The sequence below is a fragment of the Plectropomus leopardus genome, chromosome 7 (genome assembly GCF_008729295.1).
Source record: "Plectropomus leopardus isolate mb chromosome 7, YSFRI_Pleo_2.0, whole genome shotgun sequence".
Lineage (NCBI taxonomy): Eukaryota > Metazoa > Chordata > Actinopteri > Perciformes > Serranidae > Plectropomus > Plectropomus leopardus.
The window spans coordinates 36,122,294-36,144,334 of record NC_056469.1 but is presented as its reverse complement, the minus strand read 5'-3'; the positions used below and the strand labels follow the sequence as shown (position 1 = coordinate 36,144,334).

The window sequence follows — 22,041 nt, the reverse complement described above, 5'->3', positions numbered from 1 at the left end:
CCCCTCTGTGCGTCCTCAGGGTGTGTCCTCAGAGTATCCCCTCTGTGTGTCCTCTAGGAGTGTCCCGTCTATGTGTCCTCAGGGTGTGTCTTCAGTGTGTCCCCTCTGTCTGTCCTCAGGGTGTGAGTGCAGTCCAGGCGAGGGACAGGGGACAACTGGTCTTCCTGGAGGGTCTGAAGGAGTGTCTGTCTGTGTTGGTCCCTGAGGACAATGGGACAGGAGATGGACCCCTGGACTTCCTCAGGTACCTCTCTTGTCCTCACCTTTCCACTCTGTGTGTGACATCATTGTTTATTTGTCACCACGATATAAACAAATGACATCACAGTTTGTTTACAAACAGTCAGAATGTTTTCATCAGTCTGTCTGTGTCCCTGCCTCTGTCCCCTCTGTGTCCTTGTGTCTGTCTCTCTGTCTGTGTCTGTCTCTCTGTGTCCTTGTGTCTGTCTCTTTGTCCGTCTCTGTCTCTGTGTGCCTGTTTCTGTCTCTCTGTGTCCCTGTTTCTCTGTGTCTGTCTCTCTGTCTGTCTCTGTGTCTCTCCTTATGTGTCTGTCTCTCTCTGTCTGTCTGTGTCCCTGTCTCTGTGTCTGTCTCTGTCCTTCTGTCTGTCTGTCTATCTGTCTCTGTGTCTGTCTGTCTATCTCTGTATCTGTCTTCTTGTCTGTCTCTGTCTATCCCTGTGTCTGACTCTCTGTCTGTCTCTGTGTCTTCAGGGATTCCGCTGTGGGACTGAGGAGTCTGTACCAGTTTGTCCAATCCAGTGTGAGTGTTCCTGATGGTGGGCGGGGACAGTGGGGTCCCCCAGTGCTGCTGGTGGACGACCTCAGTGTCCTGCTGAGTCTTGGGGTGGATGTCAACAACCTGCTGGACTTCAGTCACTACTGCCGAGCCACTGTCTGCTCCCAGAGACAGGTGAGAGACACAGACAGACAGAGACAGAGGGAGTGGACTGCAGGGTTTGGGTGATGATGAATGAACCTGTTTTAAATTAATTGTTAAAACCCATTTTTGCTTGCTTTCATGATGTCGTCTTTATTTATTTATTTATCTTTTGATTTTACCTTTTTAATTTGTTTGATCTGTTTTATTTCCTGTTTTCTTTTCATTTGACCTTTTGAACCTGTTTTATTTTCTTTTATTTCTTTTAATTGTACCTTTTACATTTGTTTTATCTGTTTTATTTTCTTTTATTTTACCTTTTCAATTTGTTTGATCTGTTTTATTTTATTTTATTTCTGCTTTGAGTGCTTTCATTGTGTCTGTTGTTGTTGTTTTTCATCTATTTTATGCTGACAATTTGCATCCTGCCTCCTGCATTATTTGTCCTGGTCATAAGTTTTGTCCTGGTCTCTGTCTTAGTTTGGTCTCTCTTGTGTCTTGTGTCTTGCGTCTTGTGTTGGACTGTCTGACTGTCTTTTTTTTTTTTTGTCACATGATTTCTGCTTTGCTCTGTTTGTCAAAGCACTTTGTTAACTCTGTTATTAAAGAAAACATTTATATAAAGTTGTTGTTGTTGTTGTTGTTGTTATGAGTTCACTGTGCCTGCAGGGTAACGTGGTGATGCTGGTCCGCTGTGATGAGGAGGAAGAGGAGGAGGATGCTGCTGATGAAGGCTCAGAGAGACTCCTGACGGGTCTGACCCACCAGAGCAGCCTCATGCTGCACGTACAGGGTCTCCCCACCGGATACTGCAGGGACATACACGGACAGGTGAGTCTGATTCAACATGAAACACACACACACACATACACACACACACACACACACACACACACACACACAGACACACACAGGTTAGTCTGATTCAACATGAAACACACACAGACACAAACACACACACACACACACACACACACACACAGACACACAGGTGAGTCTGACTCAACATGAAACACACACACACACACAAACACACACACACATACATACACACACACACACAGACACACACAGGTGAGTCTGACTCAACATGAAACACACACACACACACAGACACACACAGGTGAGTCTGGTTCAACATGAAACACAGACACACACACACAGACACACACAGGTGAGTCTGATTCAACATGAAATACACACACACACAGACACACACAGGTGAGTCTGACTCAACATGAAACACACACACACACAGGTGAGTCTGACTCAACATGAAACACACACACAGGTGAGTCTGACTCAACATGAAACACACACACACACAGGTGAGTCTGACTCAACATGAAACACACACACAGGTGAGTCACATGTTGTGTTACAGGTGGTAAACAGGTGTTGTTGTTGTGTTACAGGTGGTAAACAGGTGTTGTGTTACAGGTGGTAAACAGGTGTTGTTGTGTTACAGGTGGTAAACAGGTGTTGTTGTTGTGTTACAGGTGGTAAACAGGTGTTGTTGTTGTGTTACAGGTGGTAAACAGGTGTTGTTGTGTTACAGGTGGTAAACAGGTGTTGTTGTTGTGTTACAGGTGGTAAAGACTTAGACTTAGACTTAGACACGTTTATTTATCCCACTTGTGGGAAATTCACTTGTCACAGCAGCTGTGTGTACAGAAAAAAATATATAAAAATATCAATATAGTGACTTGTTCTTAACAAAAACAACAAAACGAACCTAAGCCACTGAGGGGCTGCTGCTACCTGCTGAGACTGATAATTGACGCGTCCGTCGTCTTCCGGGTCCAATGAATCCAACACTTCTTGTAATCATCCACATTTATTTATAAACGCTCTTGACACAATGCGCCGATAATTGAACTGCACATACAAACAAAAGGGCTCACATATTTGCCACAACGCATAAATAAAGTCGACGACCACGATCCGACGTGACGTGACGTGACGTGACGGACAAAAAACTGTTTGCTCTCTCATTCAGCAGCACACCTGCTGAGTAATTACGTCTTGCTCTATTTAATCATTCCTGCCCACACAGTGCAGAGCGCCACCTACTGTGGCTTCCAGACAAACAAAAAAAAATAAACACAAATACACATAACCCAAAAAATGGCTCTAACAATCAATATATACAAAATATAAAATATACAATAGTGCAAAATATAGGCATGTATCAAGGAAAACAAAAAATGTACAGGTTGTAAATACAAAAGTCAGAGAGTGCAACTTTTGATTGTAGTGAGTCCAGGTTATTGTTGGCTCAGGCTGGTGTTGTATAGCCTGATGGCCGATGGAGGGAAGGACCTGCGGTGGCGTTCCTTCCTGCAGCGTGGGTACCGCAGTCTGCTGCTGAAGGAGCTGCTCAGGTCTCCCACAGTCTCATGAAGGGGGTGAGAGGGGTTGTCCATGATGGATGTCAGCTTGGCCAACATCCTCCTCTCACCCACCTCCTCGATGGAGTCCAGGGGACAGTCCGAGACTGAGCCGGCCCTCCTGACCAGCTTGTTCAGCCTCTTCCTGTCCCGCTCTGTGCTTCCACTGCCCCAGCAGACCACAGCATAGGAGATGGCTGATGCCACCACCGAGTCATAAAATGTCCTTAACAGAGTCCCGCTCACACCGAAGGACCTCAGTCTCCTCAGCAGGTGGAGACGACTCTGGCCCTTCCTGTACAGGACATCTGTATTGTGTGCCCAGTCCAGTTTGTTGTTGAGGTGAACACCCAGGTACCTGTACTTCTCCACGATCTCAATGTCCAGGCCCTGGATGTTCACCGGTGCAGGCTGAGGTGGTCTCCTCCTGAAGTCAATCACCACCTCCTTTGTCTTGCTGGCATTGATGCTCAGGTAGTTCTGTTCGCACCAGCAGACAAAGGAGGTGATGACCTCCCTGTACTCCAGCTCGTCCCCCTCTGACACACATCCAACGATGGCTGTGTCATCGGAGAACTTCTGGATGTGGCAGCTGTCAGTATTGTGGGTGAAGTCTGATGTGTACAGTGTAAACAGGAACGGGGAGAGCACTGTACCCTGTGGAGCCCCCGTGCTGCAGACTACCACATTCGACACACAGTCGCTGAGCCTCACATACTGCGGTCTGTTGGTGAGGTAGTCGATGGTCCATGCAGCCAGGTGACGGTCGACCCCGGCTCCCTCCAGCTTTCCCCTGAGCAGGGCAGGCTGGATGGTGTTGAAAGCACTGGAGAAGTCAAAGAACATGACTCTCACAGTGCTCCCGGGGCCCTCCAGGTGCGAAAGTGACCGGTGCAGCAGGTAGATGACGGCGTCGTCCACACCGATGCCCGGCCTGTACGCGAACTGCACAGGCTGGGCAGGTGTTGTTGTGTTACAGGTGGTAAACAGGTGTTGTTGTTGTGTTACAGGTAGAGGTGTCCTGGAGGCGGAGGCGAGCTGATGGTCAGCAGCCGCAGAAGAAACTCTTCCAGTACAAAGTCCACGATAAAGGAGCGTCCTTCTTTGCTCCAGGGACGTCCAGCGCCGTCCTCTAGTCCCACCTGTGGACATATTTGTTTTTACATGTCAAAACTGACTGTTTGAATATGAGCACACCACACACACACACACACACACACACACACACACACACACACACACACGTAGAGCACATATACAGCCACAGCCCAGCTGTTCCACTGGGATGCTCCCAGTCTGGGTGTCAGAGCGTCTGGAGGACAGACTCGCTGATCGCACAGGGTTAGGGTTCACTCGTATCAGTGACATCATCAGGACCCGCCCCCAATGTTCAGAAATGAATGCAGGTGTAAATGTGTGTATAAATAATAAATAAATATGTCTAAAGGACTGTTCTTTGTTTGTCAGGGGAGAGTGTGGCTGTTTGTTTGGGTTTTTTTACATTCCCCAAAGCTACAAATATTTTTCCCTGAGCCCTCAGAGTGACTCGAGTGTTTATCCCACATGATGTTTTCAAGCACTGTCAGAAATGTGAAAATCCCAAAATCCCACAATAACTTCTGTTTTCACTGTTTCCGCCTGTGATAAATGGGTTCATTTTAGTGATTTTCATTTTGGAGGGCCTGCTGGTTTGGAAGGCACATTTTCTCAAAAACCACCCAAAAATTATAAAGGAAAAAAGCAACAATTTTTAGACCACGCCCCACCCCCAACATTTTTAAAGACAAAAATTTTACATTTTTTAAGACAAATTTGGCAATTTACTTTTTCTTAAAATGTTTAGTGATTTTAAAAAAAAACTTTTGGTGAGTTTAATTTCCCACAAACCATCTGTGAAATCGACTCTCTTAAATCTGTTGGACATTAATGGAAATTAAAGGACATGAGTGGACTGTGGACCAGTAAAGAGGGGACACTGGGCTCATAGGATCACAACATGATGATAAAGAAAAATAAAGTCTGATGAAACAGGATGAATGTGGCTCGTCTTTACATAAAACATGTTGCTGCTGTTGTTTGTTGCTACTGTTGTTTGTTGCTGCTGTTGTTTGTTGCTGCTGCTGTTGTTTGTTGCTGCTGCTGTTTGTTGTTGCTGTGTGTGGACAGCAGAGGTCGCTCTATCCTGCCTCGTGTCCTCTCCGGTCCCGTGTCTCCTCCCCGCAGGGTCAGGGGTCAGAGGTCAGAGGTCTGTGTGACTCTGACAGCCAGCAGCTCTGAGCGCTGCTGCATGTTAGCATATGTGTTAGCATCAACCGAGCATCACTGAGGAACTGTCAGCTGACAGCTCACCTGTACACCCACAGACACACCCGAGGACACACAGAAACACCTGAGGATCGGGTAGAGACAGACACACCTGAGCAAAGTTTGTCCAGGTGAGTGTGTGGACAGATGAAAGCTGTTAGCGTTAGCTGCTGCGGTTAGCTCGGTTTGTGTCGGAGCTGTTGGACAGGTGTGGACAGGTGTCTGTGGTCTCAGCTTTATCGTCTCATCATCTCGTCCAACATGATCCGGTTCACCACCGACCCTCACTGTTAATGTGTGGATTCATATTGTAGATTCCGGAGGAGCTAACGGGGCTAACAGCATGCTATCGTTAGCTCGTTGTGTGTTTGGGACAGTCTGGTCCCTGCAGGTGTCCTCTGAGGCTCCGAGCTGCTGGAATAAGTGTGGACAGGTGTCCGTGGTGCTGTCTGTGGTGTCAGCTTAATGGTTTCATTATCTAGACCAAAATGAGGAGAAAAATCAGATCAGAGCCCGAAACAAACCGGAACACCATCACTGAGCTAACCGATGCTAACAACGCTAATGTAGCTGCTAACTGACGTGTTAGCTTCGCAGTGACAGGCTGATAATCTGCGGCTCACGCACACTAAACTAACGTCAAACTAACGTTAAAGTAACGTCAGGATAACACTAAGCCAACAGTGAGCTCCGGGGACAAACAGTAGCCTCACAGGCAATGTCTAAACACACGCTGCTGATACCCGAAGGAGCTAACGGAGCTAACTGCATGCTTACGTTAGCCCGGTGCTAACACAGGTGTCTGCAGGTACAAAACGTGACGTTGTAATCCTCTGGTGTGACGTCACAGGACGTCGAGTAACGTTAGTATTTATTCAGTGACCGGAAACATTTGGGATGATAAAATGTTATCCGTTATATCCGCTTTTCATAAAGTTTATATGTTAGCAAGCAACAAGGCTAACGTTAGCAGCTTCAACTTCAACTTTTCACACAGTCACCCGAGTTTAGGGACTGTTTTGTATTTATCAGAGGAAAGGGACTGTTGGTTATTTATCTCAGTTCTCACTTGTTACCTGGCCGCTGTCTGGCTGTTACCTGGTTATTTTCTGGTTGTTGGCTGGTTGTTACCTGGTTATTTTCTGGCTGTTACCTGGCTGTTACCTGGTTATTTTCTGGCTGTTACCTGGTTGTTACCTGGCTGTTACTTGGTTATTTTCTGGTTGTTACCTGGTTATTTTCTGGTTGTTACCTGGCTGTTACCTGGTTATTTTCTGGTTGTTACCTGGCTGTTACCTGGTTATTTTCTGGTTGTTACCTGGCTGTTACCTGGTTATTTTCTGGTTGTTACCTGGCTGTTACCTGGTTATTTTCTGGTTGTTACCTGGCTGTTACCTGGTTATTTTCTGGTTGTTTCCTGGCTGTTACCTGGCTGTTACCTGGTTATTTTCTGGTTGTTACCTGGCTGTTACCTGGTTATTTTCTGGTTGTTACCTGGCTGTTACCTGGCTGTTACCTGGTTATTTTCTGGTTGTTACCTGGCTGTTACCTGGTTATTTTCTGGTTGTTACCTGGTTGTTACCTGGCTGTTACCTGGCTGTTACCTGGTTATTTTCTGGTTGTTACCTGGTTGTTACCTGGCTGTTACCTGGCTGTTACCTGGCTGTTACCTGGTTATTTTCTGGTTGTTACCTGGCTGTTACCTGGTTGTGACCTGGCTGGTACCTGGTTATTTTCTGGTTGTTACCTGGCTGTTACCTGGTTATTTTCTGGTTGTTTCCTGGCTGTTACCTGGCTGTTACCTGGTTATTTTCTGGTTGTTACCTGGTTATTTTCTGGTTGTTACCTGGCTGTTACCTGGTTATTTTCTGGTTGTTACCTGGTTGTTACTTGGCTGTTACCTGGTTATTTTCTGGTTGTTACCTGGCTGTTACCTGGTTATTTTCTGGTTGTTACCTGGTTGTTACCTGGCTGTTACCTGGCTGTTACCTGGCTGTTACCTGGTTATTTTCTGGTTGTTACCTGGCTGTTACCTGGTTGTTACCTGGCTGTTACCTGGTTATTTTCTGGTTGTTACCTGGCTGTTACCTGGTTATTTTCTGGTTGTTACCTGGCTGTTTCCTGGTTATTTTCTGGTTGTTACCTGGCTGTTACCTGGTTGTTACTCTGAATTCCTATCTGAATTCTCTGAGCTTATGTCAAGTTATGTGCTTAAATTAAATATCATAAGGGATTTTAACATTCACATGGATATTAATAGAGGATATTACCAGAAAATATCAGGTCTGCTGAGAGTCTGAGTTCTTTTAAGTCAAGGTTAAAGACTCACCTGTTCACTGCTGCCTTTGGCTAAAAGGCTTTTTACTTTTTAAATTTTATATTTTTCTTTGAAACTCTGCATTGCAACTCTTATTTTAATATATGTGTTTTTATATTTTTGGGTTTTATCTGTTGTTTTCCTACTTGCTGTTTTTAATCACCTTTTACATGCTTCTTTTATAATGTTTTAAATGTGTTTCTTTTCCCCCCGTTGTTGTATTTCAGTGTTCTGTGTGAAGCACCTTGAATTGCCTTGTTGCTGAAATGTGCTATACAAATAAACTTGCCTTGCCTTGCCTTAATAATAATAGCCTTAGTGCTGCTTTCTCCACACTTTTGGATTCAGTTGGCTTCAGTCAGTGTTCACAGACCCACCCACAGCTACGCCCTCACCCTAGATCTTGCCCTTGCATACAGCATCGATATTGAAGATTTATTAGACTTTTCTAAGAATCCCGCTCTGTCAAGCCATTATTTAATAACTTCCAATTTTTTATTACTCAATTACATGCCTCTCTACAAGAGTTACTATCCTAGATGTATGTCCGATGATGCAGTAGCTAAATTTAATTGATCCTTCTGCATTGACCTCATTACCATGCCTAACAGTAACTAAGAATGCTTTTACTAATTTAAGTCCATCCATCCATTTTCTTCCGCTTATCCGGGGTCGGGTCGCGGGGGCAGCAGCCTAAGCAGGGAAGCCCAGACTTCCCTCTCCCCGGCCATTTCGTCCAGCTCTTCCCGGGGGATCCCAAGGCGTTCCCAGGCCCCAGGTTCCCAAATTATAACTATTGGAGATAAAATCCATCACCTCTAGCCCTTAACTGACCTGACCCCCGATTCAGGTAGCTTGGATATGGCAGCAAGGCCTGTAGTTTATTTGGACCGATTTTCCCCATTGACCTTCAGCGACTTGATTTCTGCATCGAAGCCATCAACATGCCTGTTAGACCCCATCCTAACTAGGCTACTTAAGAAAGTCTTACCCTTAATTGACAACTCTTTGTCAGATATAATCAGTGCGTCATTATTAACGGGCGATGTACCTCAGTCTTTTAAAGTATCTGTCATTAAACCTCTTCTAAAGAAGCCCACTCTCAATCCTGAGGTTTTAGCGAACTACAGACCGATATCTAATCTCCCCTTTATTTCTAAAATCCTTGAGAGAGTGGTTGCTCATCAACTCTGTGACTTTCTCCAAGATAAAGGATATCTATTCTAAGGATATCATTTCTGTAGATGGCATTACCTTGTCCTCTAGAACACATGTAAGGAACCTCAGAGTTTTATTTGATCAAGATCAAGATCTTTTGCCTCCCATAAAAAACAAACTTCAAGGACGGCTTTCTTTCACTTGCACAACATCACAAAAATTAGACATATCCTGTCCCAAACAGATGCTGAAAAATCAGTACATGCATTTGTCACCTCTAGGCTGGATTACTGTAACTCCCTATTATTCGGTTGCTCCAACAAATCTCTTAGGTCTCTCCAACTGGTGCAGAACGCTGCTGCTCGTGTTCTAACGGGAACCAAGAAAAGGGATCATATTTCTCCTGTTTCAGCTTCTTTGCACTGGCTCCCTCTGAAATCCAGGATTATTGATGTTATTGATCAGTGTCTCACTGTAGTTTGTCTTCCTGTCAGAGACAGACTGAGACAGAGACAGAGACAGAGGCAAAGACAGACAGAGATAGACAGACAGCGACAGGCAGAGACAGACAGACAGAAACAGACAGTGATAGACAGCGGCAGAGAGAGACACAGACAGACAGAGGCAAAGACAGACAGAGAGAGACAGAGGCAAAGACAGTCCGACAGAGGGGGAGGTGCAGCGGGGGGGTCTTTGAGCTGGCTGAGTTTCCGATGGGTTAAATCCAGATTAGCTGAGTGACGGAAACGCTGCTGAGCAGCATCAGGTGTGTTCGTCTTCTCAGTACACAGACTGACAGCAGGGACATGGAGGACCTGGACCTGGACCAGGACTTTGAGAGTGTTCTGTTCTGCATTGAGCAGAGAGACTTCAGTCTGTCTTCACAGGACAATGTTCATTTCTAACTGATCAATCAATCAGTAATTGATTTTCTAATGAACTGATGATTTTTTGGGTGGTTTCTCATGTGGATTGAAATCAAGTAGTTAGTATTGATCCACAGTGCGTTCTGAGTCAGCTGACATCACGTGACACAGATAGACGGGTTGCCACGACAATGGAGCCCTTAAATCTGTGAATATTTCTCCTCATTGATCCCTGAAAGGACCCTCAGTTTGTGCTTCCTGTTCTGCTGTCCAATCACAGCAGGCCGTCCTCACCTACTGTGATGGACGAGTGGCGTGTTTGCTGTTCAGCCGGAGTGGCGTGTTTGCTGTTCAGCCGGAGTGGCGTGTTGTGGACCGTGTGGAATGCGTCCACGCCTCTCTGTGTGTTGATTGAGCCGTGTGTCAGAGTGCCGGCTGCGGGACGCTGAGTGTGATTGAGGAGTTAGTTCTTAAAAAAGTGACCCTAAGGGGTTAATACAGGTGTGATGACTGACCCCGCCCCCACAGGACAGCAGACAGAGATGGTGTCCTTTATGTCCACGTGTTGTGTCCCTAATTATGTCCAACATTTGTAGTTTTTATTAACGTGATTGTTCATGTCCAGGTGTGTGTGATGTACCTGTCCTTGTGGTGTGTATATGTGTGTGTGTGTGTGTGTGTGTGTGTGTGTGTGTGTGTGTTGTGTGTATTATGCGATGTGTGTGTTGTGTGTATTATGGGATGTGTGTGTTGTGTGTATTATGCGATGTGTGTGTTGTGTGTATTATGGGATATGTGTGTGTGTGTGTGTGTGATTTACTTGTGCAGGTGTGTATGTGTTTATGTATGTATGTGTCTGATGTACCTGTGCAGGTGTGTATGTTTATGTATGTATGTGTCTGATTACCTGTGCAGGTATGTATGTTTATGTATGTATGTGTCTGATGTACCTGTGGAGGTGTGTATGTTTATATATGTATGTGTCTGATTACCTGTGCAGGTGTGTCTTTGTAACGGTCAGGTGTCGTCCCCTGCAGGTCCCTGGATGCCCCACGGTGCTCCGTCCTCGGCCGCGCAGTGCTTTCTGATGGCCGGGAGTTGACCCCGCCCCTCAGGATGACGCTGCGTGAGCAGCTGAGAGAGAAGATCTCGGCGGCGTTTTACCGCCACGGGCTGCTGTGTGCCTCCTACCCGGTTCCCATCATCCTCTTCACCTCAGCCAGCATCCTCACATGCTGGTACGTCTCTCAGTGTGTCTCCAGTTCGGTGGAGCTCTGGCTCCAGCTGGATCATTAATGTGTATTGATCCGGTCTGTGATATCGAGCCAATCACAATCACAGCTGTTTATTTAAAATAACTTCGGGGTACAAAACCGCCACGTCACATCATATAATCAGAGGGCGCTGAGCAAACTCTGCCTTCATTGATTAGTTTGAAGTAAAAAAAATCAATATCAGTCAAAGCATACGCTATATTAACAGTACTTTCAGTGCTTTCCCTCGCTGTCAGACAGGCCTTACTGATGGGGATTTGAAGCTGTTTTCATTTTACTGAGAAAAATGGACATTTTACTGCACTGAACGGCCGAGCTGCTGCTCTCCCGCTGCCTCCGTCAGGTGCTGAGGAAGCTAAAGAGGAGACGACATTCAAACACAGTCAACACTCACACTCAGATTGAGTTTTTAGGTGGTTAAAATCTGTTTTGCTACGTCCACAGCAGGACATTGGGTAGCTGCTGTGCCGGTGTTGTGGGACTGTACTTTATTTATCATAGGAGGAAAGGGGAGGGGGACTTGTTATTTAAAATGAATGTAAAATACAAAAATACAACCATTTCAAACTGTATTTGAAATTATATTTTATATATTTTTTTATGAGGGTAAGGAAAAATGTTCAGAGAACTTCAGTATTTATTCTTTATTTTTTGTAAATTATTACTAATTTATCAGTCATTTCTTCTGAAGTTGCGTTGTCCTCTTCCTTGTAGCTACCCGCTACTGAGGCTCCCTCTGCCTGGGACCGGTCCTGTGGAGTTCACCACGGCAGTCAGAGACTACGGCGTCCCCTCACCGGAGCCGCAGGGAGACCTGGGAGAACGGCCCGACTGGGTGAGACACCACACACGCATCCCAAAATACACACAACACACACACACACACATCCCATAATACACACAACACTCCCACACACACACACACACACACACATCCCATAATACACACAACACACACATCACATAACACACACACACACACACACAGCACATCCCATAATATAAACAACACATATATACACGTGGACAAAATTGTTGGTACCCTTCGGTTAATGAAAGAAAAACTCACAATGGTCACAGAAATAACTTGAATCTGATAAAAGTAATAATAAATAAAAATTCTATGAGATTTAACCAATGAAAGTCAGACATTGCTTTTCAACCATGCTTCAACAGAATTATTTAAAAAAATAAACTCATGAAACAGGCCTGGACAAAAATGATGGTACCCCTAGAAAAGACTGAAAATAATGTGACCAAAGGGACATGTTAATCCAAGGTGTGTCCACTAATTAGCATCACAGGTGTCTACAATCTTGTAATCAGTCAGTGGGCCTATATATAGGGCTACAGGTAGTCACTGTGCTGTTTGGTGACATGGTGTGTACCACAACTCCACGTAGACCAGAGGAAGCAAAGGAAAGAGTTGTCTCAGGAGATTAGAAATAAAATTATAGACAAGCATGTTAAAGGTAAAGGCTATAAGACCATCTCCAAGCAGCTTGATGTTCCTGTGACTACAGTTGCACATATTATTCAGAAATTTAAGATCCATGGGACTGTAGCCAACCTCCCTGGACGTGGCCGCAGGAGGAAAATTGATGACAAATCAAAGAGAGACGGATAATACGAATGGTAACAAAAGAGCCCAGAAAAACTTCTAAAGAGATTAAAGGTGAACTTCAAGCTCAAGGAACATCAGTGTCAGATCGCACCATCCGTCGTTGTTTGAGCCAAAGTGGACTTAATGGGAGACGACCAAGGAGGACACCATTGTTGAAAACAAATCATAAAAAAGCCAGACTGGAATTTGCCAAACTACATGTTGACAAGCCACAATGCTTCTGGGAGAATGTCCTGTGGACAGATGAGACAAAAATGGAACTTTTTGCCAAGACACATCAGCTCTATGTTCACAGACGCAAAAATGAAGCATATCAAGAAAAGAACACTGTGAAACATGGAGGAGGCTCTGTTATGTTCTGGGGCTGCTTTGCTGCATCTGGCACAGGGTGTCTTGAATCTGTGCAGGGTACAATGAAATCTCAAGACTATCAAGGGATTCTAGAGAGAAATGTGCTGGCCAGTGTCAGAAAGCTGGTCTCAGTCGCATTGTCATGGGTCTTGCAACAGGACAATGACCCAAAACACACAGCTAAAAACACCCAAGAATGGCTAAGAGGAAAATATTGGAGTATTCTAAAGTGGCCTTCTATGAGCCCTCACCTAAATCCTATTGAGCATCTTTGGAAGGAGCTGAAACATGTCGTCTGGAAAAGGCACCCTTCGAACCTGAGACAACTGGAGCAGTTTGCTCATGAGGAGTGGGCCAAAATACCTGCTGAGAAGTGCAGAAGTCTCATTGACAGTTACAGGAATCGTTTGATTGCAGTGATTGCCTCAAAAGGTTGTGCAACAAAATATTAAGTTGAGGGTACCATCATTTTTGTCCAGGCCTGTTTCATGATTTTTTTTTTTTAAATAATTCTGTTGAAGCATGGTTGAAAAGCAATGTCTGACTTTCATTGGTTTAAATTTCATAGAATTTTTATTTATTATTACTTTTGCCAGATTCAAGTTATTTCTGTGACCATTGTGAGTTTTTTCTTTCATTAACCAAAGGGTACCAACAATTTTGTCCACGTGTGTATATCCCATTAAACGAGCATACGAGCTGTGTGTGTGTGTGTGTGTGTGTGTGTGTGTGTGTGTGTGTGTGTGTGTGTGTGTGTGTGTGTGTGTGTGTGCGTGTGCGCAAGCGCGTGCGTGCGTGCGTGCGTGCGTGTTTGTGTGCGTGCGTGCGTGCATGTGTTTATGTTTGTGTAGTACCGGGGTCCTCCGGTCGCCTACATTCAGCAGGTGTTGGTCAAGGCGGCGGTGTCTCCGTGGGACAGCAGTCTGGTGCCGGTGGATGCGTTTCGGTCACCGCTTAGTCGAGCCTTCAGCCTGCTGGAGGAGATCCGCAACCATGTCCACTCTGACAGGTAACTCACCTGACAGGTAACACACCTGACAGGTAAGACAGCAGGTGTTTTCAGGAGGAGGTGGACATATGATGTTAATGTCCTGCTGTGCTGATAATGATTCTTAGACCTCTGTCTCTCCTCTCTCTCTGTCTGTCCTCTGTCTCCCCTCTTTCTCTGTCTCTCCTCTCCCTCCTCTCTCATCTCTGTCTGTCCTCTTTCTGTGTCTCTCCTCTCTGTCTGTCCTCTCTCTGTTTCTCTCCTTTCTGTCTGTCCTCCGTCTCTCTATCTCTCCTCTCTCTCTTTCTGTCCACTGTCTCTCCTCTCTGTCCTCTCTCTCTATCTCTCCTTTCTCTCTGTCTGTCCACTGTCTCCCCTCTCTCTCTGTTGTCTGTCTGTCCTCTCTCTCTCTCTGTCCACTGTCTCCCCTCTCTGTCCTCTGTGTGTCCTCATTCTCTGTCTCTCCTTTTTCTGTCTGTCCTCGTTTCTGTGTGTCCTCTGTCAGTTCTGGTGTCCGCAGTCTGGAGACGTTGTGTCTTCAGGTGACGGACCTGTTCCCGGGGTTGAGGCGGATGCAGTCGGTGCTCCCGGAGCACGGCTGCCTGCTGGTGTCTCCGGGGAACTACTGGCAGAACCAGCGGGAGCTGTTTGACTCGGACCCGGACCTGCTGAAGACCATCCAGAAACACGAACCCAAAGGCCTGCACACGTCTGCCACGCTCCGAGGTATGACACATGATCCTAACATGTCAGGAAAGACACATGTTCTGAACATGTTAGGACAGACATTTTTATAACATGTTAGGACTGACACCTGGTATGATGGTGTGGTGTGTATATGTGTGTGTGTGTGTGTGTGTGTGTGTGTGTGTGTGTGTGTGTGTGTGTGTGTGTGTGTGTGATATGATGGGTGTGTGTGTGTGTGTATGTGTGTGATATGATATGATGTGTGTATGTGTGTGGGCGGAGGGATATCATGTTTATGTGTGTGTGTGTGTGTGTGTGTGTGTGTTTCAGACCTGTTGTTTGGCGTGCCGGGGAGGTTCACAGGTGTGAGTCACTACAACAGGAGGCGTGTGGTGACGTACACCATCACTGTGGTCCTGTCCTCCTATGATTCCAGGTGAGTGCAGCTGCAGACAGAAGCTGAGAGGTTTGATCTGCCCTTTGTTCATCCTGACATCAGCTTCATTCGTCGGTGTTTCTGACTCTGAGTGTGTGTGAAGCCACTTCAGTCTGCTGACTTAAAGCTTTTAGGAAACATGTCTGAGTCACAGTGAGCAGGAGATTTATGATAGATTTACATCGACCTCAGAGCTCCGTGTGTCCTCTGAAGCTGTCAGCACACGTCGTCTGCTCCCTGATCAACAGCACCTTCCAGTGACACACACACACACACACACACACACACACACACACACACACACCTGCACACAGACTCTGCAGTGTTTCTCTGAGTGTCTCAGACTCAGTGTGTCCACAAAGCCAGTTATGGGTGCACAGCAATCATGGTAATAACGTAAACACGCAACAATGATAACAGCCATAAAACTAATAAATGTAATGTATGATATGATGATAGCATGTGATGTATGTGTGTGGAGTCATACGTGTAATAACGGTGCAGGTCTGACTCGTGTGAAAGACGAGTCTGTAGGGACGACCTGTCTGCTGAGAGTGACTGTCTCACCCTCAGTGTCTTTTATTTTATTTAATAAATAAATGATGATGATGATGATGATGAGCACTTTCTCACAGTAACTGTGTGTGTGTGTGTGTATGTATGTATATATATATATGTGTGTGTGTGTGTGTGTGTGTGCGTGTGCGTGTGCGTACGTGCAGCTTCCTGTCCAGCCTGCGGGCTCGTCTGAAGCAGCTGCACCCGTCGGCCAACTGCAGCCTGAGGGACGACCACATGGTCCACGTCCACTTCAAAGAGGAGATCGGCGTGGCGGAGCTCATCCCGCTCGTCACCACCTACATCATCCTGTTTGCCTACATCTACTTCTCCACACGTGCGTACGAGCCGCCGCCACCGGCAGCGTCCTTCACGCTCTTCACACACAAAAATCTCCAGCCTGGTGTGTGTGTCTGTGTGCAGAGGTTGTTCCTGTCTGCCGCAGGGTTAATCCTTACACAGGAACACACACTTCACTCTACAAAACACACACACACACACACACACACGGCATGATGATAATTTTGAAAAAAGCCTAAATGTTTTCTTCAAAAACTGTCAAAAGTAAAAACAAACGAACAAAAATGTTTTCTCTATCAAAACATTTGAAAGATAATGTAGTGGCTAAGTCCTATACTTTTAGCCGCTACCGGCTGCTAATTGGGCTACTGTTGTTTCGACGTGTACTCGGAAAAGACGGTCCAGGCTCACAGGTTCCTCATCACACGTGACGTTTTTATTCGTCGTTCCGCCATCACATCAATAATCCGGCACTTATCACATCTATAATCCGGCACTTAATAAAGAACTTAAAGTATAACGAAAACACGGCGATCTTCCCTGAGCACAGTCAAAAACTGATTGCTTCCACCCAATTGCAACCCCTGTTACTGATGCTCTCTGGATTAAATGTCTTCCGGCAATACCAAACCAATACACCCCCCTAGCGTTTGGAGGAGGTAATTACATACAACAGAAAATAAAATAAAATAAAATGGCTCCTACACACCAGCCCCTAATTGCTATGGCAGAAGACAGAGCAATTCTAAACCAAAATTTCTAAAGAGCCATAAAATACAAAACAAAATCCTACTTCAAAAAAATGCAGGCATTAATGACTCATGCAGTCAAGTCAAGTCAGTTTTATTTATATAGCCCATTATCACAAAACATGGTTTGCCTCAGAGGGCTTTACAGTGTACGACATCCCTCTGCCCTTAGACCCTCACATCACCCAAGGAAAAAAACTCCCCAAAAAAGAACCCCTGTAACGGGGAAAAAAAAGAGGAAGAAACCTCAGGAAGAGCGGTAGAGGATAGTGAGGGATCCCTCTTCCAGGACGGACAGACGAGCAATAGATGTCGTAAATAGCAAATGAAATACAATCATGGCAAAAAAGGAAAGAGAAAGAGAGAGGGGGAGAGAGGGTGGGGGAATTCATGATTTCATCATGGAATCTCTCTCTCTGGCAGAAGAAAATTATCGATGTTTCAGCCTCTGATAGATCTTCCAGTGACAAGCTTTGATTTCTAAGTGAAGCCTTAAAAGCTTGCATTTCTTTAGACACATCCAATAATGGTGATTGATTTGCACTTGACTCTAACAGCAACAACAGCGGCCGTGAGTTCTAGACGAGGTATCGTGATAGGCTTCAGCGGAGCCACTCTTGCTTTACCAAACAAGAAAGCAACATGAACCATTTTCTCAGTATTCTGCATTCTGAGGTAGGTAACCATGCCATATCCACTTTCACTAGCATCAGAGAAGTGATGCATCTGAGCACTTGTGATCCTTCCAAACCCTTCAGGCTTAATACACCTGCTGACCCTGAAGTCGGCCACCCTTTGAAGGTCCGCCAGCCACCCATTCCATTTCTGAAGAAAAGGTTGAGGTATTTGGTCATCCCAATCACATTTTTGTCTACATAGCTCCTGCAATAGCCGCTTACCAGGGAGTACGAGAGGTGCTAGGAATCCCAACGGATCATAGATAGAACTGATCATGGGATAACATGCCGTGCTTGGTGTGGGACTGTTCCTTAATTTTCAGTCTGAACTTGAAAGTGTCAGTCTCAATGCACCATTGCAGACCTAAAGCTCTCTCCATTGGTAGCTTGTCTCTGTCCAGATCGAGTTCAAACAAGTTCTTGGACTTGTGTTCTTCTGGGATGCTTCGCAGCACTTTCCGACTGTTGCTGATCCATTTTGTGAGATTAAATCCTCCTTTCTGGCAGACAGCGATGAGGTTCTTAACCATGATGATAGCATCCTCTTCTGAAAGCGTGCTCTTGAGGAGGTCATCCATATAGAAGTTTTCTTTTCACTGTTTCGATCACTTCGGCTGGAAAGTTGGTTTGATTATCCTCTGCTGTCTTCCTGAGAGCAAAGCATGAACAGCTGGGTGAAGATACAGCCCCAAATAGATGCACAGTCATGCGGTATTCTGCAAGGTCCTGGTTCAAGTCACCTTCAGGCCACCACAGAAATCGTAAGAAGTCTACATGTTCCTCCACCACCTGGACTTGGTGGAACATGGCTTGTATGTCGGCCATTATAGCCACAGGTTCCTGTCTAAACCGCATCAAGACTCCAACCAATGAGCTGGTCAGGTTTGGGCCCTGGAGAAGTTGACTGTTGAGAGAGACGCCTTTGAATTCTGCGCCACAGTCAAATACAACTCGTAGTGTACCTTTCCTTGGATGGTACACTCCATGGTGAGGTATATACCATACCTTTCCTTCCTGTTTTACATGTTGATGTTGTGGCACCTGTTCAGCATAGCCTTTGCTAATGATATCTGAGAGAAAGGTTAGTATACTCTCTATGAAAACTAGCATCCTCTGGAATTTCTTTCTTAGTCCACAAAGACGTTGCTTGGCAACACAGAGGTTGTTTGGCATGGTGACATTTTCTTTCTTGAAAGGCAGTTTCATTTTGTAGTGCCCTTCTTTGAGCTGAATAGAGTTTTCTACAATTTCAACAAATTTCCTTTCCTCTCTTGACATTTCTTCTTTGTCTTCAGAGGTTATCTCATTGAAGTCATGGCTGTATTGGTTGACCAATAACTCCTCAATCCGGTCAACAACAGTTCGATTGACAGTTACGGTAGGATAACCACTTTCGCTTTGCCTGTCATTGTTTCCTTGTAATGGACCATTAATCACCCATCCCAATAGGGTTTTGACAGCATATGGTCCATCTCCATGACTGTTAATCACCTCCCATGGTTCCATTAACTTGGAGGCATTGGTGCCGACTAACAGGTCAACCTCAGCCTTTATACGAGGAATATGAAAACCTTTGAGGTAAGGCCACTTAGTCAGTTCTTCTATACTGATAATGTTGGCTGTAGATACAGGCATCTCTTTCTGGGTAAACACATCAGGGAGTTCATGGAAGTGCTTGCCAGAAAATTCTGAGATTTCCAGGCCATTAATAATGGAGCTTGGTACTGCCTTATTATGACCCATGGTACGTAGTTGAATTTTAGCCTTTCGCCCTTCTGTGTTCAGTCTTTTTGCTAGTCTTTCAGAACAGAAGGTGCCTGTGCTTCCTGGATCCAGAAAAGCATATGTTTCAATCACATTATTTCCCTTTGTGCACTTCACTTGAACAGGTAAGATGGGAAGAATACCATTACTGTGGCCAGCCCCTGTATGACCACAAGTTGACGTCGTTGGGCAGTTCTCCGGTATTTTCTTTGCCAATTCTGTATCTTCATGGGTAACCTTTTCCCTTTTTTCAATATGTAGAAGGCTGGGATGAGTTTGGTTGCATTGTCTGCAAATAAGACGTCTGTCACAATTTTTGCTGACGTGTCCTGTACACAAGCAAGCAAAACACAGACCTTCTCCTTTAGAAAGTTCAATTTTTCCCTGTGTGCCTTCCGTCCAAGTTGCAGACATCGATCCAATACATGTCCGCGCTCACAGTACTGGCAGGAAATAGGGTTTGGTTTTGGGGAGGGAATAAGTTCCTTCTGAACTTTATCACTCTTCCGGGCATCGGCATTACACTCGTCAGTAATACTTACATGAGTTGCAAAACTGTTTCGTTAGAACTGTGGTTTGGCTTGAGACTTGGGTTTGAGTCCCCCTTTACCAAGTGGAGTGTCCTGTATGTCACCAAAGACTGGATCCGAAGCAACTCTGACCTGGTGCTCAATAAACTTGACAATGTCGATGAAACAAGCTCTTTGATTTTCTCTGTCCAAAATGTCTTTTGAGTTTGTATGGTAGTTTCTGAATCACAATTTTCATGTTTGATGGCATGTTTAGTTCTTCCATGTATTGCAGTTCCTCCATAGCATTTGCACATTCATGCAAATAAAGTGCATAAGTTTGGAGTCCTTTAACATCTTCAGACCTGACACTTGGCCATCCAATGACTTTCTCCATAGAGGCTGCAGTCACCTTTAATCCATTTCCAAAATGCTCCTCAAGCAGACTTTTGGCAACAGTGTACCCTCTCTCTGGAGTCATATGAAGACAGCTACGTACAAGATTTTTGGGTTGTCCTTTAGTAAACTGCTCAAGGTAATACAAGCAATCGCCTTTTTGTTATTAGTTTTTGCTTCCACGCAGTGCTCAAATGCTTTTATGAACGATTTAAACTGCAAAGGATCTCCATCGAAGACTGGAATTTCCCGTTGAGGTAGAAACTGGGAGTTTTGCATTTGAACAAGAAGCGTGGTTATCTCATTTTGACGTTGTAGCAACCCATAGAGATCACCGGATGCTTGATTGTTGACATGAGCCGATAGAGAGCACTGAATGTTTTGAGCTTCTGTTTGCCACTGCTGGGGATCCAAAGTTGACTTAGGTATTGTTCCACACAGGTTCCTCATCACACGTGTTTATTCGTCGTTCCGCCATCACATCAATAATCCGGCACTTATCACATCTATAATCCGGCACTTAATAAAGAACTTAAAGTATAACGAAAACACGGCGATCTTCCCTGAGCACAGTCAAAAACTGATTGCTTCCACCCAATTGCAACCCCTGTTACTGATGCTCTCTGGATTAAATGTCTTCTGGCAATACCAAACCAATACACCCCCTAGCGTTTGGAGGAGGTAATTACATACAACAGAAAATAAAATAAAATAAAATGGCTCCTACAGATAATAAAATAGTAAAATAGACAATCAGCTCTAATTTGTGGAAATGTAAATTATGATAAAGATAACATGCTGAGTGTGTAAAGTGTTTAAAATATAAAAAACTATAAAACTGCTTTACTCTACAATGCAGTGTACGTATATAACATAAGAACATTAATATGTGTGCAAAGCTGCAATAACAACAATATATACAAAAGCAAGAACAGTAGTAAGATTATACAGTATAGAAAATATAAAATGTGTAACATGTTGCATATGGCTGACATCCGAGATGAAACAATATTGGAGTAATTGCCAGAGGAACCCTGCGGCTGAAACGGAAAATATTGCACCAAATGTTGCAGTGAAGCCCGTGATAACAGTGATGCAAAAGAACCAATCACGAGTGTCGGTGGTCATTTGAGTGAATGTTTGTCTTTAAAATTTGGCTCAGCATCCTGGAAAAGTCCTGGAAAAGTCTTGATAAAAAGGTGTTATTAAAATGTGTGTGTGAACAGTGCTCTGTTCAATATTCAGTGTTCAAATGTATCCAGAATGAAAAACGTATCCAGCTGCTCAGCTGTGAGGAACTGAACCGTGTCTCGGTCCTGCAGGTAAGATCGACATGGTGAAGTCAAAGTGGGGTCTGGCTCTGGCGGCGGGTGGTGACGGTGCTCAGCTCTCTGCTCATGTCCGTGGGACTCTGCACGCTGTTCGGACTGACACCGACGCTCAACGGAGGGTAAGACCCCGCCCCGTGCTCCACAGACCGTCGCACAGTCTCTGAGTGTCAGCAGGACAGCTTAAAAACAGGCACAGGACGGACGCGGTGCCACGGTCCAGACTCAGAAGTCTGCAGCCGCTCAGATCAAGTATTCTCAGATCCAGCGCGGCGAGGGTCGGCACCCTCAGACAGGGAGCAGGATAAACGCTGCACCAGCAGAACAGCTGACTGTTAGCATGAAATTTAACCCTTTAAACCCGAGGAAACTGGTTCCATGTCTTTCCAAATCATGGAAAGAATGCAGAAAGCAATGAAAGAAGAAATCGCCCAAAAATTAGCAAGAAATTAATAAAAAGTTGCAAAGAAATGTTTGTTTTGAGTT

The 22,041-nt window shown here is 45.0% G+C and overlaps 2 protein-coding genes across 2 annotated transcripts in view; both read left to right on the top strand.

Annotated features, from left to right (window-relative positions):
* Window positions 1-119: 119 nt before the first annotated feature.
* elp6 (elongator acetyltransferase complex subunit 6) overlaps window positions 120-22,041 on the top strand; it is a gene marked incomplete at its 5' end in the record, with an annotated part of 22,315 nt that continues 393 nt past the window's right edge. Inside the window, 4 exons of the mRNA XM_042490004.1 lie at window positions 120-244; window positions 714-912; window positions 1,549-1,710; window positions 4,280-4,513. Coding sequence (XP_042345938.1) covers window positions 120-244; window positions 714-912; window positions 1,549-1,710; window positions 4,280-4,405 — 612 coding nt within the window. The remainder of the gene's footprint in view (window positions 245-713; window positions 913-1,548; window positions 1,711-4,279; window positions 4,514-22,041) is intronic.
* Window positions 5,555-22,041, top strand: part of LOC121945844 (SREBF chaperone) — a 33,572-nt gene continuing 17,085 nt past the window's right edge. Inside the window, 9 exon segments of the mRNA XM_042490194.1 lie at window positions 5,555-5,704; window positions 10,952-11,152; window positions 11,903-12,023; window positions 14,015-14,172; window positions 14,657-14,877; window positions 15,169-15,274; window positions 15,997-16,169; window positions 21,550-21,596; window positions 21,598-21,677. Coding sequence (XP_042346128.1) covers window positions 11,031-11,152; window positions 11,903-12,023; window positions 14,015-14,172; window positions 14,657-14,877; window positions 15,169-15,274; window positions 15,997-16,169; window positions 21,550-21,596; window positions 21,598-21,677 — 1,028 coding nt within the window. The 5' untranslated portion in view covers window positions 5,555-5,704; window positions 10,952-11,030.